The sequence below is a fragment of the Budorcas taxicolor genome, chromosome 3 (genome assembly GCF_023091745.1).
Source record: "Budorcas taxicolor isolate Tak-1 chromosome 3, Takin1.1, whole genome shotgun sequence".
NCBI lineage: Eukaryota > Metazoa > Chordata > Mammalia > Artiodactyla > Bovidae > Budorcas > Budorcas taxicolor.
This window is the reverse complement of record NC_068912.1, coordinates 22311439-22328616: the sequence shown is the minus strand read 5'-3', so window position 1 is coordinate 22328616 and position 17178 is coordinate 22311439. Positions and strand designations below refer to the sequence as shown.

General features: G+C 45.7%; 1 protein-coding gene across 2 annotated transcripts in view; it reads left to right on the top strand.

Moving 5' to 3' along the window:
• The window catches only part of BCL9 (BCL9 transcription coactivator), a 93568-nt gene extending 82312 nt beyond the window's left edge, over positions 1-11256 (top strand). For both annotated transcript variants that reach the window (XM_052636950.1, XM_052636951.1), the window contains exons 7-10: positions 585-684; positions 4453-6694; positions 7922-8182; positions 9526-11256. In XM_052636950.1, the coding sequence (XP_052492910.1) occupies positions 585-684; positions 4453-6694; positions 7922-8182; positions 9526-10643 (3721 nt within the window). In that variant the 3' untranslated portion in view covers positions 10644-11256. The remainder of the gene's footprint in view (positions 1-584; positions 685-4452; positions 6695-7921; positions 8183-9525) is intronic.
• Positions 11257-17178: the final 5922 nt, after the last annotated feature.

Genomic DNA, 17178 nt, shown 5'->3' with positions numbered 1-17178 from the left:
TTTTAAAATGGCAGACATAAGTAATACATGTCCATTTTAGAATAATTAGAAAATGTACCTCAAGAATTTACAGAAATAACTTATGAATGTTTTGGTACATGTTTCTAGTAGACAGATGCATCATTGGATATTTGTTTATTTAAAATGTGAATATACACTACATAGTTTTCTGACTTTTTTCATCTAACATATGTAAAATTAAGACATAGAGTGAATCTTGGCAACCTTAAATTATGATAAGGTGTGAGAATTCATTTTACCCTTCTTGGGTTGGGATTTTGAACTAGGATTCTCTATAAAACACCTACTAGAGTGGATGGATTTAAAGGAAAAATCCCTGGGGTTTTTTAATGCCTCTTTTGAGATTTGCTAATGGCTATTTTTAAATTTCAGAAGAGTTACAGTAAATGACAGACAAGTAATGAAAACCTTTTTATCTTGATTTCTTCTCACTGGGCATTGCTGGTGGTTCTTTATACTTCTTCCTCTCTCATACCACTTCCATCTGGGGTTAAAATGCTTTAGAATTTCAGTTAGTGAAATAGAAACAAGTCCTAGTGTGTGCATCTCTTCTCTCTTTGTAGGGCTGCAGAAGCCGTATTGAAGGGCCAGGTTGAAACTATCGTCTCTTTTCACATCCAGAACATCTCTAACAGCAAGACAGAGAGAAGCACAGCCCCTCTGGTATGTCATCTTAGAAGTGGAATAATGGTTTAAAGGTTATAAGGTGACTAAAGGTGGGAGATGATGAATTCACTGATAGTCTTTTTTTCCTTCTTCCAGTTCTGAGATGTAGTTGATGGATAGCACTGTACAAGTTAAAGTGTACAGCCAACTATACTGTATATACTTTAACTCACATACATTACGAAATGATTATCATCATCTCATATACTTAAAAAAACTAACCAAAAAAATTTTGTTTTGTCTTGTGATGAGAACTCTTAGGTGTACTTTCTTAATTTTTATGTAGAACATACAGCAACATTAATTATTAATCGTGTTATACGTTACATTCCTAGTACTTACTTATCCTATAACTAGAAGTTTATACCTTTTTGCTGCCCTCCTCCAATTCCCTCTCCCCCAGTCCCCCCACTTCTGGTAATCACAGATCTAATCTGTTTTTCTGTGAGTTTGTTTGTGACATTTAACTGACCTATACTGTGTTAGTTTGTGGTATACAACATAGTGAAATGATATTTCTATTCATTTCAAAGTGATCACCGTAAGTCTAGTCACCATGTATCACTGTATAAAGATATCACACAATTATTGACTATAACCCCCACACTGTACATTTCACGCCTATTACTCATTTATTTTGTAACTGAAAGATTGTACTCTTAATTTCCATCACCTGTTTATGTCCTCCTCCCATGGCCCCCCTCCTCTTTAAATGACCTGTTTGTTCTCTATATCTGTGACTCTGTTCCTGTTTAGTTATGTTTAACCATTTGCTTTGTTTTTTTAAGATTCCACATGTTTGTCTTTCTCTGACTTATTTCGTTTAGCACAACACCCTCTAGGTCCATCCATGTTTTTGAAAATGGCAAGGTTTCATTCTTTTTTAATGGCTAAGTAATACACCATTGTGTGTGTGTGTGTGTGTGTGTGTGTGTGTGTGTGTACCATATAGTCTTTATTCATCTATTAATGGGCACTTAGGTTGCTTCCGTATCTTGGCTGTTGTAAATAATGCTGCAGTGAACAACATAAGGGTACAGATATCTTTTCTAATTGGTGTTTTTGTTTTCCTCGGATAAATAGCCAGGAGTGAACTTGCTGGATTATATGTTAGTTGTATTTGTAATTCTTTGTGGAATCTCCACACTGTTTTCCATAGTGCCTACACCAGTATACATCCCCACCAACAATCCACTAGGGTTCAGTAAGGAGACAGTCTTGGTATCAGCTACATTTTGAGCATTTAACCTAGTTGTGTAGTTTTAGGCACATCACACTGGCCTTTTCTGCTAGCATGCTGATATATTGGTGAATTACTAGAAGAGAAGAGGTGCAAAATAAAAAAAGGAGACATATGGATATCTTAGGATTTCCTTAATGTGGCCCTCTCTGGGAAATTCTGAATTCAGACCCTGCGTACACAGCAGAATTAAAAAAAATAACAGACACTCTTGAGTTACTTAAAGAACAGAGAAAAAACAGCAGTTAAGGGTGGACAGTGGTTTCCTATAGATGGTGACAGAAGAAACAGTTTACTCCCACCCTACGGGACTGGAGTGCATGCTGCTGATGTCACAGTTAGAGTCTCAGTGACTTTCAGAATGATTCTTAACTTATTTCAGAGTGAGAGAACCATTGAATGTTTTTTATTTCTTGATATTTTCAAAATTATAGTTAGTGTTTGTTTCCTCTCTGGAACGTAAGCACCTGCTGTAAACTACATTAGAACATGCCTGCAGTGGTTGTTTCAACATATGTAGGGTCTCACATTCCAGACGGTATTTCTTGTGTCTCAGATTGTCAAGGCATTGCACCCAGTGCTGTGAGAACACTGGAGGTTCAAGACATAATCCCTGCTTTCAGGAAGCATGAAATATAAAACTGGGATGAGTCTGAAACATGGGAAAAGTGAAATGACTGAAGTGACAATTCAGTATAGAATAGATGACATTTTGTCCATGTTATATGAGAACTTAGGATGCCTCCCCATGACATAGCAGGGCTTGGGCTTTCCCAGACCAAGCAAAGGAATTGCATGTCTCTTTGTATCTCCACTACTCAAGGGAAGAAGACGTGTATATATAATATTTAAGTGTATATATTTTAAATTTATACTTTAGAAGTATTTATATTTTATATTGTTCTGGAATATATAGGGCACAATTGCAGCTCAAACCGGTGTTTTATTGACTTAATGACAGATCTTCATACAGTTTTTACCTCCACCTCCTCTAGTACTAACGTGAAATCAGAAGAGGAGTTAAGGAGGGTATTGGGAATAGTCCAGTCACCATCGCTCCAAATCTAAAATAAAAAGAGTGGCACTAAACCATTTCTTCTGTCACAGTCACCCTTATAGGAAAGGAGTGTCCACCCTTAACACAAAACACAGCCTGGCCAGCAAAAGCAAATGTGAACTGGCTCTGGAGAGAAAATTAAGGTGACCTCCAGACTCCAGTAAAATAGTCAGAGATACTGAGGACACTGTGACGTCCAGAGTCAACTAGGTTCAGCCAATCTGCCCCACCTCAGTCTGGGTCTGCAGGCATAGATGCATGGAGAATACCAGCAAGTGGAGCATTTACGTACATGTCCACAGAATGTGAGCTGTTTGTGTTCAGGGATACATGTAATGATAGCTGTACAAATTTGTACCTTGAGAAACATTCCAGAGAGTAGGTGGGGATGTAAGTAAGAGCCTTAGGGGTTTGGAAATACAGACTGGATTAAGTGAACAGGTAGAAGGAAGTGAACATCAAAAAGGGATCCTGCAGCTCTCGAGATCCCTTGATGGAGTGGTAGGCTGGGCCCTTCTGTTCTTCAGTACCGCCCTTCTCTAGTACCCGAACCTCCAGCAGGGCCAAGGCATAGATGCAGAACATTCCTCCAAACACTGACATCATCCATGTCACCTCTTACAGGTGAGCCTGCCTTTATCCAGGACTTAAATGTAGCATTGGTACTTAATAAATAATAATAAAACACTCATCCAGCCTGTAGAAAGGGCCATGTGCTGTCTATTGGAAAGAACAGATCAAGAGACACCACAAGCTAGCCTCAGATTTCTCCACAGATGTTTCTTGCCTACAGATTATCTTACTGCAGTTAATGTGCAAGTTCTTATCAAATATTGAATCAGTGATCACAAACTGAAAACAGAAATCGGAGATGTCAGGCCCCTTAGAAACTAAAGGAGAGGAGTGCTTCACTAGTCGCCATGCCAGGGCAGACAGTGAAGTGGAGCGGCCTCACCTGCTGCCTCTGGCTGGTAGAGTACTGAACTGGAGTGACAGGGACTTTCTTTTTCAGTTGAAAACGTCAGACTCTTTGATTGACAGTGAGAAGTCTACATACCCATTTATACTTTCAGGGAAAGAAAAAGGTGTTAGGTACAGCCTCCCACATACCAAGAAACTAATCTCTCCCTGAATCAGAAACACATAGTAGACATGTGATATCAAACCTGTTCCTCGAAATAGATACTCAGATGTATTCACTCCAGCAGAGTGGCTTTCCCTTGGCATGCTTATAAAGTTATTGAAACCTAATCTTCAGCTTGGGAAAGAGGATACTGTTTGACAGTAAAATGTGAGGGAAGAAATCCGAATGTCTTCATGTCCATGGGGTTTGTACATGAGCAGTTTCTACAGCAAGTGTCAGTGTAGATTTATATGGCTGGGACCAGTCCTTTATAACATAGCGTGTTCTTTTCATTGTCCTTCTGTTCAATTTACCAATGATTTTTAAAATCTCATTTATCTTCAGAACACACAGATATCTGCCCTTCGAAATGATCCGAAACCTCTCCCACAACAGCCCCCAGCTCCAGCCAACCAGGACCAGAATTCTTCCCAGAACACCAGGCTGCAGCCAACTCCCCCCATTCCGGCACCAGCACCCAAGCCTGCCGCGCCCCCTCGTCCCCTGGACCGGGACAGTCCTGGGGTAGAAAACAAACTGATCCCTTCTGTCGGCAGCCCTGCCGGCTCCACTCCACTGCCCCCAGACAGCACCGGGCCAAACTCAACGCCCAACAACCGAGCCGTGACCCCTGTCTCTCAGGGGAGCAATAGCTCTTCAGCAGATCCCAAAGCCCCCCCGCCTCCGCCGGTGTCCAGTGGAGAGCCCCCCACACTGGGGGAGAACCCTGATGGACTATCTCAGGAGCAGCTGGAGCACCGGGAGCGCTCCTTACAAACGCTCAGAGATATCCAGCGAATGCTTTTCCCCGATGAGAAGGAATTCCCAGGAGGACAGAGTGGGGGACCCCAGCAGAGCACTGGGGTATTAGATGGACCTCAGAAAAAATCAGAAGGGCCTATACAGGCCATGATGGTTCAATCCCAAAGCCTAGGTAAGGGACCTGGGCCCCGGACAGACGTGGGGGCTCCGTTTGGCCCTCAAGGTCACAGAGATGTGCCCTTTTCTCCAGATGAAATGGTTCCACCCTCCATGAACTCCCAGTCTGGGCCCATTGGACCCGACCATCTGGATCACATGACCCCGGAGCAGATAGCATGGCTGAAATTGCAGCAGGAGTTCTATGAAGAAAAGAGAAGGAAGCAGGAGCAAGTGGTCGCGCAGCAGTGCTCCCTCCAGGACATGATGGCCCATCAGCACGGGCCGCGGGGAGTGGTCCGAGGGCCGCCCCCTCCGTACCAGATGACCCCTGGTGAGGCTTGGGGCCCTGGGGGCGCAGAGCCCTTTGCCGACGGGATCAACATGCCCCATTCTCTGCCCCCGAGGGCCATGGCTCCCCACCCCAACATGCCAGGGAGCCAAATGCGCCTCCCTGGATTTGCGGGAATGATAAATTCTGAGATGGAGGGGCCCAATGTCCCCAACCCAGCATCACGACCAGGTCTTTCTGCAGTCAGCTGGCCAGACGATGTGCCAAAAATCCCAGACGGTCGAAACTTCCCGCCTGGCCAGGGCGTCTTCAGTGGTCCTGGCCGAGGGGAGCGCTTCCCAAACCCCCAAGGATTGTCTGAAGAGATGTTTCAACAGCAGCTGGCAGAGAAGCAGCTGGGATTGCCCCCGGGGATGAGCGTGGAAGGCATCAGGCCTGGAATGGAGATGAACAGGATGATCCCAGGCTCCCAGCGCCACGTGGAGCCAGGGAATAATCCCATCTTCCCGCGAATACCAGTGGAGGGCCCACTGAGCCCTTCCAGGGGTGACTTTCCAAAAGGAATGCCCCCGCAGCTGGGCGCTGGCCGGGAACTCGAGTTTGGGATGGTTCCCAGTGGGATGAAGGGAGATGTCAGTCTAAATGTCAGCATGGGATCCAACTCTCAGATGTTACCTCAGAAGATGAGAGAGGCTGGGGCGGGGCCCGAGGAGATGCTGAAGCTCCGTGCGGGTGGCGCGGACATGCTGCCTGCTCAGCAAAAGATGGTGCCTCTCCCGTTCGGTGAGCACCCGCAGCAAGAGTATGGCATGGGCCCCAGGCCGTTCCTCCCCATGTCTCAGGGTCCAGGCAGCAACAGTGGCTTGCGGAATCTCAGAGAACCCATGGGGCCTGACCAAAGGACTAACAGCCGGCTCAGTCATATGCCACCACTACCTCTCAACCCTTCCAATAACCCCACTAGCCTCAACACAGCTCCTCCCGTTCAACGCGGCCTGGGGCGGAAGCCCGTGGATATATCTGTGGCAGGCAGCCAGGTGCATTCCCCAGGCATCAACCCTCTGAAATCTCCCACGATGCGCCAAGTCCAGTCACCGATGCTGGGCTCACCCTCGGGGAACCTCAAGTCCCCCCAGACTCCATCGCAGCTGGCAGGCATGCTGGCAGGCCCAGCTGCCGCTGCTTCCATTAAGTCCCCGCCCGTCTTGGGGTCTGCTGCTGCTTCGCCTGTTCACCTCAAGTCTCCATCACTTCCCGCCCCGTCACCTGGATGGACCTCGTCTCCAAAACCTCCCCTTCAGAGTCCTGGGATCCCTCCAAACCACAAAGCGCCCCTCACCATGGCCTCCCCAGCCATGCTGGCAAGTGTAGAGTCAGGTCAGTATGTTCTCATCCTCACAGTTGCACCTATAGCCAGAGATTGTGAAAGCCTGGTTTACGTACTTTTAAGAAAACTGGTGTCCTAATTATGCAGCCAGAGGAGGGGGCTTTTGCCAAGATGGATGTATTTGTGGCAAGGTGCAGCGTTGGTACTCCCATGGGGTTATGCTCAAGTGTCCAATCCTGGTGAAGATTTATGGGTTTCAGTGCAAAATATGTTTATGGGATAGGACTGGGAGGAGAATGGGAAATGCATATCATTTCACTGAATGATTTACATTTGCACAGGGAACTCTTATTGGTGGAATAAAATGTCTTAACAGTGGATAAATGTGCTTCCTTTAAACACCAGCCCTACTCACTTCAGAGGTCTGCTTTTGTGTTAAGAGAGTGTGAGTGTCATCCCAAGCAAAGAGGGGAGACTGCTGAGAGACTCGAGTGGTTCTCGTAAATATGTGTTGACCGTCGGAACAGTTTCCAAAACCTTCTCCTTGGTAGACTGCTATTCTCACAGATCAGCTGCAGTTTATTAGTATTTTCTTCCTGGGGGAAGTTCTCACTGATGATGGTGGTTTTGTGAACAGGACCAGAGGCGGTCAGTAGATGAGCACTGAGGTGTAAATACTAGGTCTGTGCTGCCTCCACTTGAGAAAGACTAGAATCAGAATGAGATAGGAGATTTATCCTACCAGGTTAAAGTGTGTCTCTCCGTTGGGTAGCAGTTCTCTATAAAGCAGTCCAGTGGAGCAGCCCCCTCAGACCTTTTGAGTGCAGACATCTTGGTGGCGGAAATCAGTCAGGAGCATGTGTAGGGTGCTTTGGTCAGTACCTGGGGTGGGATAGCTCATCTGGCTTCCAAGCACACTTAACGCCAGAGGCAAATTCTGAATTGTGATTGGCAAGGGTAAGAGATCCACTTATTTCCCGTTGTTTTAGTGAAGGAGTTTATGAGACGTGGTTTTCCCAAGTTTGAGCTAATATTTCTCATGCATCCTTGGTGCGTTGTCCTGCCATCTGCTGAGCTGTCACCTCCATTGCACGCTACCATCTCCCTCTGCACACGCACGGAGCTTGACTAGAAGACTGATGATTCATGTCCTGGGTCTAATAACACTGTCCCGTTCATTTGTCTCATTACTGGCCCTGCTAGTTCATAATCAAAGGCCCAAGAACCTTCAGGAGAATTTAATTCCCTGCCTGTTTTATTTTGCTTTCTTCTCCTAGGTGGCCCCCCACCTCCTACAGCCAGCCAGTCCGCCTCTGTGAGTATCCCGGGAAGTCTTCCCTCTAGTACACCTTACACCATGCCTCCAGAGCCGACCCTTTCCCAGAACCCACTGTCTATTATGATGTCTCGAATGTCCAAGTTTGCAATGCCCAGTTCTACCCCATTATACCACGATGCCATCAAGACCGTGGCCAGCTCAGATGACGACTCCCCTCCAGCTCGTTCTCCCAACTTGCCATCAATGAATAATATGCCAGGTAAGAAATCAGGAAGATAGGATATGGCCCTATTGCTGTTGACAAAAGAAAAACGTCTTGTGTTTTCTTGATATCTGTAGACCTCAATAAGCTGGATGTTCAGCAGATTGAAAAAGTATACCATCTGAGTTAGTTTCAGTAAAACTAAAATGTCTTGCCTAGAGGAAGAGAATAACACTTTTTTGGATTAGCTTATTTAATTCTGTGTTTGTGGATAAGAAAGCAAGTTTCTTTAGAGTTCTTGTCATTTTCTTACAGAAGTTCTGATGCTTCTGTGTACCTTGATGTGCTTATTTTTAGGTGGCTCCTCCTGGAGCGAGACTGAAAGCAGTATCTTTTTAATATGCTGATAGGAATGTCTTGAGTCCTCAACTATTTTCCTGAAAGAGCAGCCTCAAACCACAAGCAGCCACAGGATTTCAGACAATGGAAGACCCCCTATTTCCTAGAGAAGCCGTTTGTTTAGGCCTACAGAGAAAATAAAATTCCTCCCTTCCCTCCTCATTTTGTTCTCCTTCACTCCTATACCTCCCATCTCCCCAAATGTCACTAACAGGAAAGGATATGGGAGGGCAAAGGTGGTCAACAAAGAGACCATAATAACTTCAGCCATGAGTTTCTGGTTCCAGTTCCAGTCTGATTGTTAAGAATGCTTTTTATCATCAATCAGGTTAGGGCATGCTCCATGAATGGCACAAGCATCATTCTTACCATACTCGGTGGTTAATTTCATGGAGAGACCAAATATTTAAATGTCCCAGAGGCCATGGTAGAACCTGTGTGTTTTCCTTTTCCATTAAAAGTTAGCTTTTCTTCACCATTTTATGTAATCTAGAGTTTTAAATGCTCTCCCTATAAGGCAGTGTGAAATAGATGTCACATTATCAATTGAAAAAGGCCTGTTTGGTTTCCTCGTTGCTGTTGCTTCTGATTCTTGGACTTGTAGGACTGACGAGTCCTCTTCCTCCGAAAAGGACCGTACTATAGGTCATCTAGGCAAACTGTTTTCTTCCGAATTAAATGCCTCCAATGAAGAAGACTGTACTCATTTGTGTGTTAACTTGTAACTCTTCGCTCAGGAGACTTTCTTTCTAGGTGTCTTCTATATACATATATGTCATACAGTTTAAAGCTCAGTAATACATTGTCTTGTGGAGTTGTTCGTTTGTGTGCCCCAAAATGTGTTATAACCTTCCTGAGGGTACATTGTGCATTGTGTATTTTCTCAGCACAGTCCCATGCACATTTGATGCATAGTAACTTTTTTGGTTAATTTGATTTATAATAGTTTTTCTGAGTTACTTTTGGTGAAATTGATTCCTTTGATATCTTTATTTTTCTAGGAATGGGCATTAATACACAGAATCCTCGAATTTCAGGTCCAAACCCCGTGGTTCCAATGCCAACCCTCAGCCCAATGGGAATGACCCAGCCACTTTCTCACTCCAATCAGATGCCCTCTCCGAACGCCATGGGACCCAACATACCTCCTCATGGAGTCCCTATGGGGCCTGGTTTGATGTCACACAATCCTATCATGGGGCATGGGTCCCAGGAGCCTCCAATGGTACCTCAAGGACGCATGGGTTTTCCCCAGGGTTTCCCTCCAGTTCAGTCTCCTCCACAGCAGGTTCCGTTTCCTCACAATGGCCCCAGTGGGGGGCAGGGCAACTTCCCAGGAGGGATGGGTTTCCCAGGAGAAGGGCCTCTTGGCCGCCCCAGCAACCTGCCCCAAAGTTCAGCAGATGCAGCACTTTGCAAGCCTGGAGGCCCGGGGGGTCCTGACTCCTTCGCTGTCCTGGGAAACAGCATGCCTTCAGTGTTTACAGACCCAGATCTACAGGAGGTCATCCGACCTGGAGCCACCGGAATACCTGAGTTTGACCTGTCTCGCATTATCCCATCTGAGAAGCCTAGCCAGACACTGCAATATTTCCCTCGAGGGGAAGTCCCAGGCCGTAAACAGCCCCAGGGTCCTGGACCTGGGTTTTCGCACATGCAGGGGATGATGGGTGAACAAGCCCCCAGAATGGGACTAGCATTACCTGGCATGGGCGGTCCAGGGCCCGTGGGAACTCCAGACATCCCTCTTGGTACAGCTCCGTCCATGCCAGGCCACAACCCTATGAGACCACCAGCCTTTCTCCAGCAAGGCATGATGGGACCTCACCATCGGATGATGTCACCAGCACAATCTACAATGCCCGGCCAGCCCACCCTGATGAGCAATCCTGCTGCTGCCGTGGGCATGATTCCTGGCAAGGAGCGGGGGCCTGCCGGGCTCTACACTCACCCTGGGCCTGTGGGCTCTCCAGGCATGATGATGTCCATGCAGGGCATGATGGGACCCCAACAGAACATCATGATCCCCCCACAGATGAGGCCCCGGGGCATGGCCGCTGACGTGGGCATGGGTGGATTCAGCCAAGGACCTGGCAACCCAGGAAACATGATGTTTTAAGCTGCTAAGACTGGATGTGCCCATCCTTGCTGAGATGAGATTCCAGGTCCTGAGAGCTGCTATGAGGGCGTTCCAGGAGCACTGTTGGTCATGCAATAGGAGAACAGAGACCCAAGGGCTGCTTTGGGGGCGGGGGGAACTCGAGAATGTATGGATTTATCTGAAAACAAATTACTCATTTAATCAACAGGTGTGTTTTTTTTAAGATTTATTTTTTAAAAATTATTTTTGTGGACTTGGGTATCCCGTGATGGCACCTCCTTTTGGGAATCTGTAGCCGTGCTTTGAGAATCGCCATGGGTCACGTGTTGCACCGTTCTCTGTATGTTTACGTCCTTTGGACTTGGCTTCTCCCAGGATTCTTTTCTGGTTTTGTTTTTGCTTGGGGCTTTATTTTTTTGTGTACTGTACTATATTGTAAAAGGGATTTTAGCAGAGACTTTAGTCTTTGGGACAAGAGGAGAACAGGAATGCTGGGCTGTTTACTTTAGGTGGAGAATCCATCTTCAGACCTTTGGACTATTTTCTTTCAACTCCAGTGTATAGAAAAACCAAACTACAACCTCAGAGCAGAGTATTAATGAAAAGCACAAAAAAAGGAACTAAGTTCAGCGAGGGGTGGGGGGAGGGGGAGATTTTTCTTTTTAAAAATAATGACGCTTAGGACTTTTGTTTTTCAGTTTAAGTGCTCTCAGCACTGTCTGCCTCTCCCAGTCTACAGACCCACCTGCACATTTGTCTCTTGTTTTCCCTCCCCTCTCCTTCCCCGTCTCTTGGTTGAGTGAGTTTCCCCTGTTGTGTCCCTCACTGGTGACCCCCTGCTTCCCTCCTCTTTTTCCCTTTGGCAGCTGCAATACACGGTGATACTTTGGGGAAATAAATCTAAGCAAGCCTCACCTTCCATGCCGAGCATCGTCCCGGCTCCATGAGGGAAAGGTCTGTCTTTGGGATGCTCGACGGTCTTCTTTGCCCTTCGTCTTTTCTTCCCCATCCTACTCTTCCCTGCCCACCTTGTGTTCTGTTCTCCTTTTATTAGGAATTCCCAAGTGAATTTTATTAATGTGGGAGTGGAACAGATGCTAAAAGCTATCCAGGATTTTGTTTTTCTGTTTTTAATTTTGTGGTTCCTTCCCTTTCCTCCCCCTCCCATGCGTAAAACGTTCTGTGTAACCTCCATTAAATTTGGTACAAAACCACTCACCAGAGCTGTGGTGTCAGAAAAATAAAATATATTGTTTCTTACAAAATTGGATTGCCTTTTTTTTTTTGTCCGTTTGGATTCCTGTTTGTTTGCTGAGTATTAGACATAGTGGTTGCCGTGTGACCCAGGAACGTAGCACCGTTGTATCAGACTTGATCGACAGGGTGGAAGTTAGGGAAAGTATAGCAAAGTGCTTTTGCAGATGAAGCGTATTGCTTGCTGTTGAGGAGTAACTGCTCTTGTAGATTGATCCAGTGCTGTTCCTGTCTCAGGCGTGAAATCTTAGCTGTAGGCAGAAGAGCAGCCCTGGTGCCCACGGCCTCATCTCTGGAGGCAGCTCGTGGTCTTTACTAGGAATTTTTGTGAGGACCAGTGTAATGGTGTGAAGTATTTAAGAAGGCCAAAGTTACAGTCATTTGAAAAACTATGAAATGTCCCTGGAGCTTGTTAAAGTAAAATATTATTACTGTGTGTGCAAATGTGGGTTTCTGTGGTCCGTTCTGCCTCCCCGCTTCCCTGCCTATCACGGTCCCCTTCTGCCAGCCGTGCTCAGTCTGCACAGTTCCCTTCCACACACACACCTTCAGCACGTCAGTGTATGAGCCCTGCAAGGTAAGCGTCTAAGGGACTGGCTGCTTTTGTGTTCTGTGCAGTTAGGTTTCTTCTGGTGTATGTATTTCTTGTGAGTTATAGGCATCTTCAGCTGAGCAAGTGGGTGTCTGTGTGCGTGTTTCCTCCCAGGTGAGGAAATCTAAGTGAGGAGCAGCAGGTGCAGTCGTCTGCAGACAGACTTGTACAGGTTGGGCTCTGCCAGAGCCCCAGTCTGAGTTTGACCTATGAACGTTTCTCTCCGTGAAATGGTTTTGAGAGTCACTTTCTCTTCTACCCTCAGCAACCCTGTCTTCTCAAGAGCCCCAGACTGCAAAAGTGAGATTTGAGTTGAGTACCTCCTCTACCAGCCACCTCCACCCCACATGCGTTCTCCTGTGAACTTTTGAGGGGCCATAGGAAGCAGGTAGTAAATCATCTCATTTGGAGACGAGAATACCGAGCTCACAATCAGATCTTTACAGATGAACCCAAGCAGTGAAAACTTTACATTGTGGAGAAATTAGAGTACAAGGATTTTGTTTCAGGGATTTAGCCCTATCCCTAGGTTCTCTAGGCTTTGAACTAATAAGAATAGGGAAACAGCTAAGCGTGCGGGCACGCGAGGTGAGAGCCCTGAAAGGAAGGCTGGGACCTGGTGGTGGTCCACTGGTCTGGCTTCATGGGCAGCCCCACTCCCTGTTGCATCTCAGTGTGCTGTGGTCACTGATGCTGTGTGGTCCCTTTGCTTCTGTCCCAAGGAGGGAGACAAAGGCAGGTAGGAGCTTTGTAGACCCCCACTGGGAGAGGCTGGACGTGTGGCACTCTGCATGTCCTTCCCCTGCTGGAGAACTTGTAGCAGTGCAAATCAGCTTAACCATTTCAAAGTAGTTGGGTTTTGAAAAGGCCATAAATCTTCATTCGTTTACATTAGCCATATATGTTTCATCATGATCCATCTGATATGATAAACTTCATTTAGGGTTTAAATGTCACAATTTCCAATTTGCTAATCTTGCTATGAAATAAAGTCACATTTGGCAGATTGGGTGCTTTTGCATGAGGAATAAATGATGCAAGATTTTTTTAAAAATTCACAAAAGGGTGATAAAAATATTTCATGTTAACATAATCCCATGAAAGCCAAGCCAATCTCTCCCACTCCCTGCCCCTCCTGAAATTTTGGGATTAAATGAAGGAAGTGCAATAATGTGTTGCTTCATTCCATGCTAAGTGGTAAGGTTGTGGATCATAGCATTTCTTAAGAACTAATGAAGCATATGTGGTATTTTCCTTAAAATAACGTGAAACAAAGTGATTTACTTTTTAAAAGAATCTGCACCTGTAAATGAAAACAAGCAAACAAAACTGGAGACGCCTTATGAAGGGGCAAGAAAAATGTTTTTAAAACAATTTTGTATATTTTAAAGCTATTCTTTAAAAAATTGATCCAAAATTTCTGCCATCCTCCCTACTCTCCTGTACTTCTAGATGTTGTGATCATGACACAACTTCTGTCACTGAAGCAGCTGCACAGGCCCCAGAGTGGTTAATGCTCTGCTGTCACGTGTTGACTTTCTTAATAATCTTTGAGCAGAGGCCCCATATTTCCATTTTTATACTGGGCCCCACAAATGAAGCAGCTGGCCCTGTTAGGAATAAGAGAATTCTCAGCAGCTCCAGAGCAGTGCTGGGATCCGGGTCTCTCTTGGTGCTTTCTCTATCCCAGTGGCCAGGGGTGACCCCGACAGGGTGGGTGCTGTGTTCTGTTTAAACCGTCTACACTTCAGTCACTTCCTTTTCCTTTTCTGAGTACCTTCAAAGTGCTCAGAGGAGAGGAAAGCTGTATTTAACCCAAGGATTCATTTATTATCAACCATTTAGACAGCGTCTATTGTGTGTCAAGAACTGCGCTAAGACGGGCCAGGAAACACGTGTTGTAAATCGACATTCCATACTCTGATCACTGCCACGGGGAAAGTGCCAGCTGAGTGCTACTGGCCAGAGAGGAAGTCCAGGGAAACTGCCATGAAAGGTGCTTTTGAACTTAACTCTTGAAGGAGGAATCACTTCCCAGTGGAGGGTGCTGGTGGGCTTTAAATAGGACATGGGGGCAGCAAAGGCCTGCTTCTTGCAACAGGGTGGCTCTTTAAGGGAGGGAGGTGGAGAGAAGAAATGAGCTCAGAGAGAGCAGGTCATGGGAGAACCCAGGGTGGCCCAGGGAGTTTGAACTTCACAGCTTTAAGCAAGGGAATCTGGTGATCAGATAGATTCTGCAGAAAGATTACTGTGCTGGGTGTGGAGGACAGGGTGGGGATGGAGTGAGAGAACCACAGGAAGATTTTGCAAAAACTTGTTTATTCTACAAAATCTTTAAACTCACAGACTCATCTCTCTTGCTTTAAAAAAACATCAAATTGGGTCATATTTCCTCTGCTGCTTAATAACTTGAGCCTACTGCCACTTTCTTTTCTCTAACCCAGACAACTCATATTTTTCAAAGTCACAAACACCTTTTTAAGAAAAGTCAAGGGAGCTTAATTTGGTGGTAAAATTTTAATGACACATTTAAAGCAAACAGTTTATAGCACACAGAAACCAATTTGTGGCCCAATATTTTATATTGGAGGGAGTTAAATAATAAACTAAGTTAAAAAGAAGATACACTCTAAGGGTTGTATACATAACAAAGCCTCTGACGTGGCTCCTTATCTGGGTTACTGTAACAGACGGGATCTGTTTTCTGCCTGTAGGTAACCACACTTCAACTGTTAACTTTCTGGCCCAGTGCTTAGTTGTGCTTGGCAACCAACACTGCCTGGGGAAGAGGGTAAGCAGATGATCACAGAAAGAAGATAAAGAGAAGGTTCAGAAATGAGTGCCTCACACATATTTAAAGCATGAAAAAAATCCAGTTATTTCATCAAACATACGAGAACTCAGGCTTCCCTTGCAAAACCCCACCTCAGAGCCCGAAGCAATTATGAGGGACCCTGGGGTTCCAAAGAACAGGTTTGAAAACACAATCCAGCCCTAAGAAAGTTCAGGTCTGCCCTGTGGCGGGGGGAGGGGAACAGGACAGGACATGATGCGTGATTCTGGGAAGTCTGGTTCTTCATACTGTACAGCCTGCCCACAGCTCTGTGCTAGCCTCCCTCTTCCTTTGTCCTGTGGCTGGAAGGGGAAGGGAAGGTGTAGTCGCTCAGTCGTGTCCGACTCTTGCGATCCCATGGACTGTAGCCTACCAGGCTTCTCCGTCCATGGGATTCTCCAGGCAAGAATACTGGAGTGGTTTACCATTTCCTTCTCCAGGGGATCTTCCCGACCCAGGGATCGAACCCGGGTCTCCCGCATTGGAGGCAGACGCTTTAACCTCTGAGCCACCAGGGAGCTAGGGTCAAAGGTGAAAGAGACTTAGAAATCTTAATGGTATTTAGTGTCCCTGGTGGCTCAGCAACAAAGAATCCACCTGCAAATGCAGAAGATGCAGGTTCGATCCCAGTTCGATCCCTGAGTAGAAAGATCCCCTGGAGGAGGAAATGGCAACCCACTCCAGTATTCTTGCTTGGAAAATGCCATGAACAGAGGAGCCTGGTGGGCTACAGTCTATGAGGTTGCAAAAAATTGGACACAATTTAGCAACTAAACAAACAAAATTACTGTCCAGGGTGGATTTAACTTTTCAAGATTTTTTTTTCCCCACTGCTTAAGTTCTGTTGAAAACTCCTGGGAGCCTGTTTCTCCTCTTTTTCAGTCTTCCAGGAGCCTTTATCTTCCCCGTTTCCCACATAGAAACCCCACAGCTCTACATGCATTTCCTCTCCTGGAGCTCCCAGCCACCCCCATGAGTCAGTCTGATCTAAGCACGTGCTGTTGGATGTGCTTTATGAGCTCTGGGGCGCTGGCCTCTGGCTGCCCAGTTCCCAGCACCAAACACAGTCCGGCCAGGCCCAGCACCTTGCTAGACACTGAGTCATCACCACTGCGTTCACTCAAAATGTATTTGGTTACAGGGAATCATGGATTACTGTGATTTATTTTGTTCTCCAAACAGCAGGAGGTCTCCCAAGCTTTGGTGAAGCTCTCTCTTCTAGCTGTCAGTAGTTCAGCTATTAAAAATTTTTATATACACACACACAGATTTACTTATACAAATGTATATGTACTTTTAATATACTAGAGTATGTAAATAATTAAATGCCAGTTTTGAAATGTCAGTACACTGTTGTAAAGATGAGTTGGTTTTCCCTTGTCAAGGAAGCTACACAATCCCTAGGATCTCTTTATTTCTCTTATGCTTAGTGTCTGCAAGAGCTTTAAAATATAACCATTGTGATTTAAATGTAATAACAATAAGGAAAAACAGGGATCGCAGCCATACGAAGTATGAAGCAGTCTTTAGCATTATGTACCGGGATCCATGGTTTCAACAAGGGCCTTATAAGGAGCACTGAGCATTATCTTCTATCCTGCACTGTGCTGGGCACAGTGGAGTAAAAAGGAAAGTATAACAGCTGCCTACAAGGAACCTACGTCTAACTGAAGAGATATATACTAGCAATAATGGCAAAAGTGGACCACATGCTATTCTCAGCATATTTCATGTTCATAGTCCATATTGAAATAACTACTAAGTTAGCTAATCAAGACAGACTGGAGCCACCAGGGAAGCCCCTAAACAACAAAGCAAGGGCCATATAGAGTGCAGTTATTGGGTTTATGATCATGCCTCTGGCCCCTTCCTGC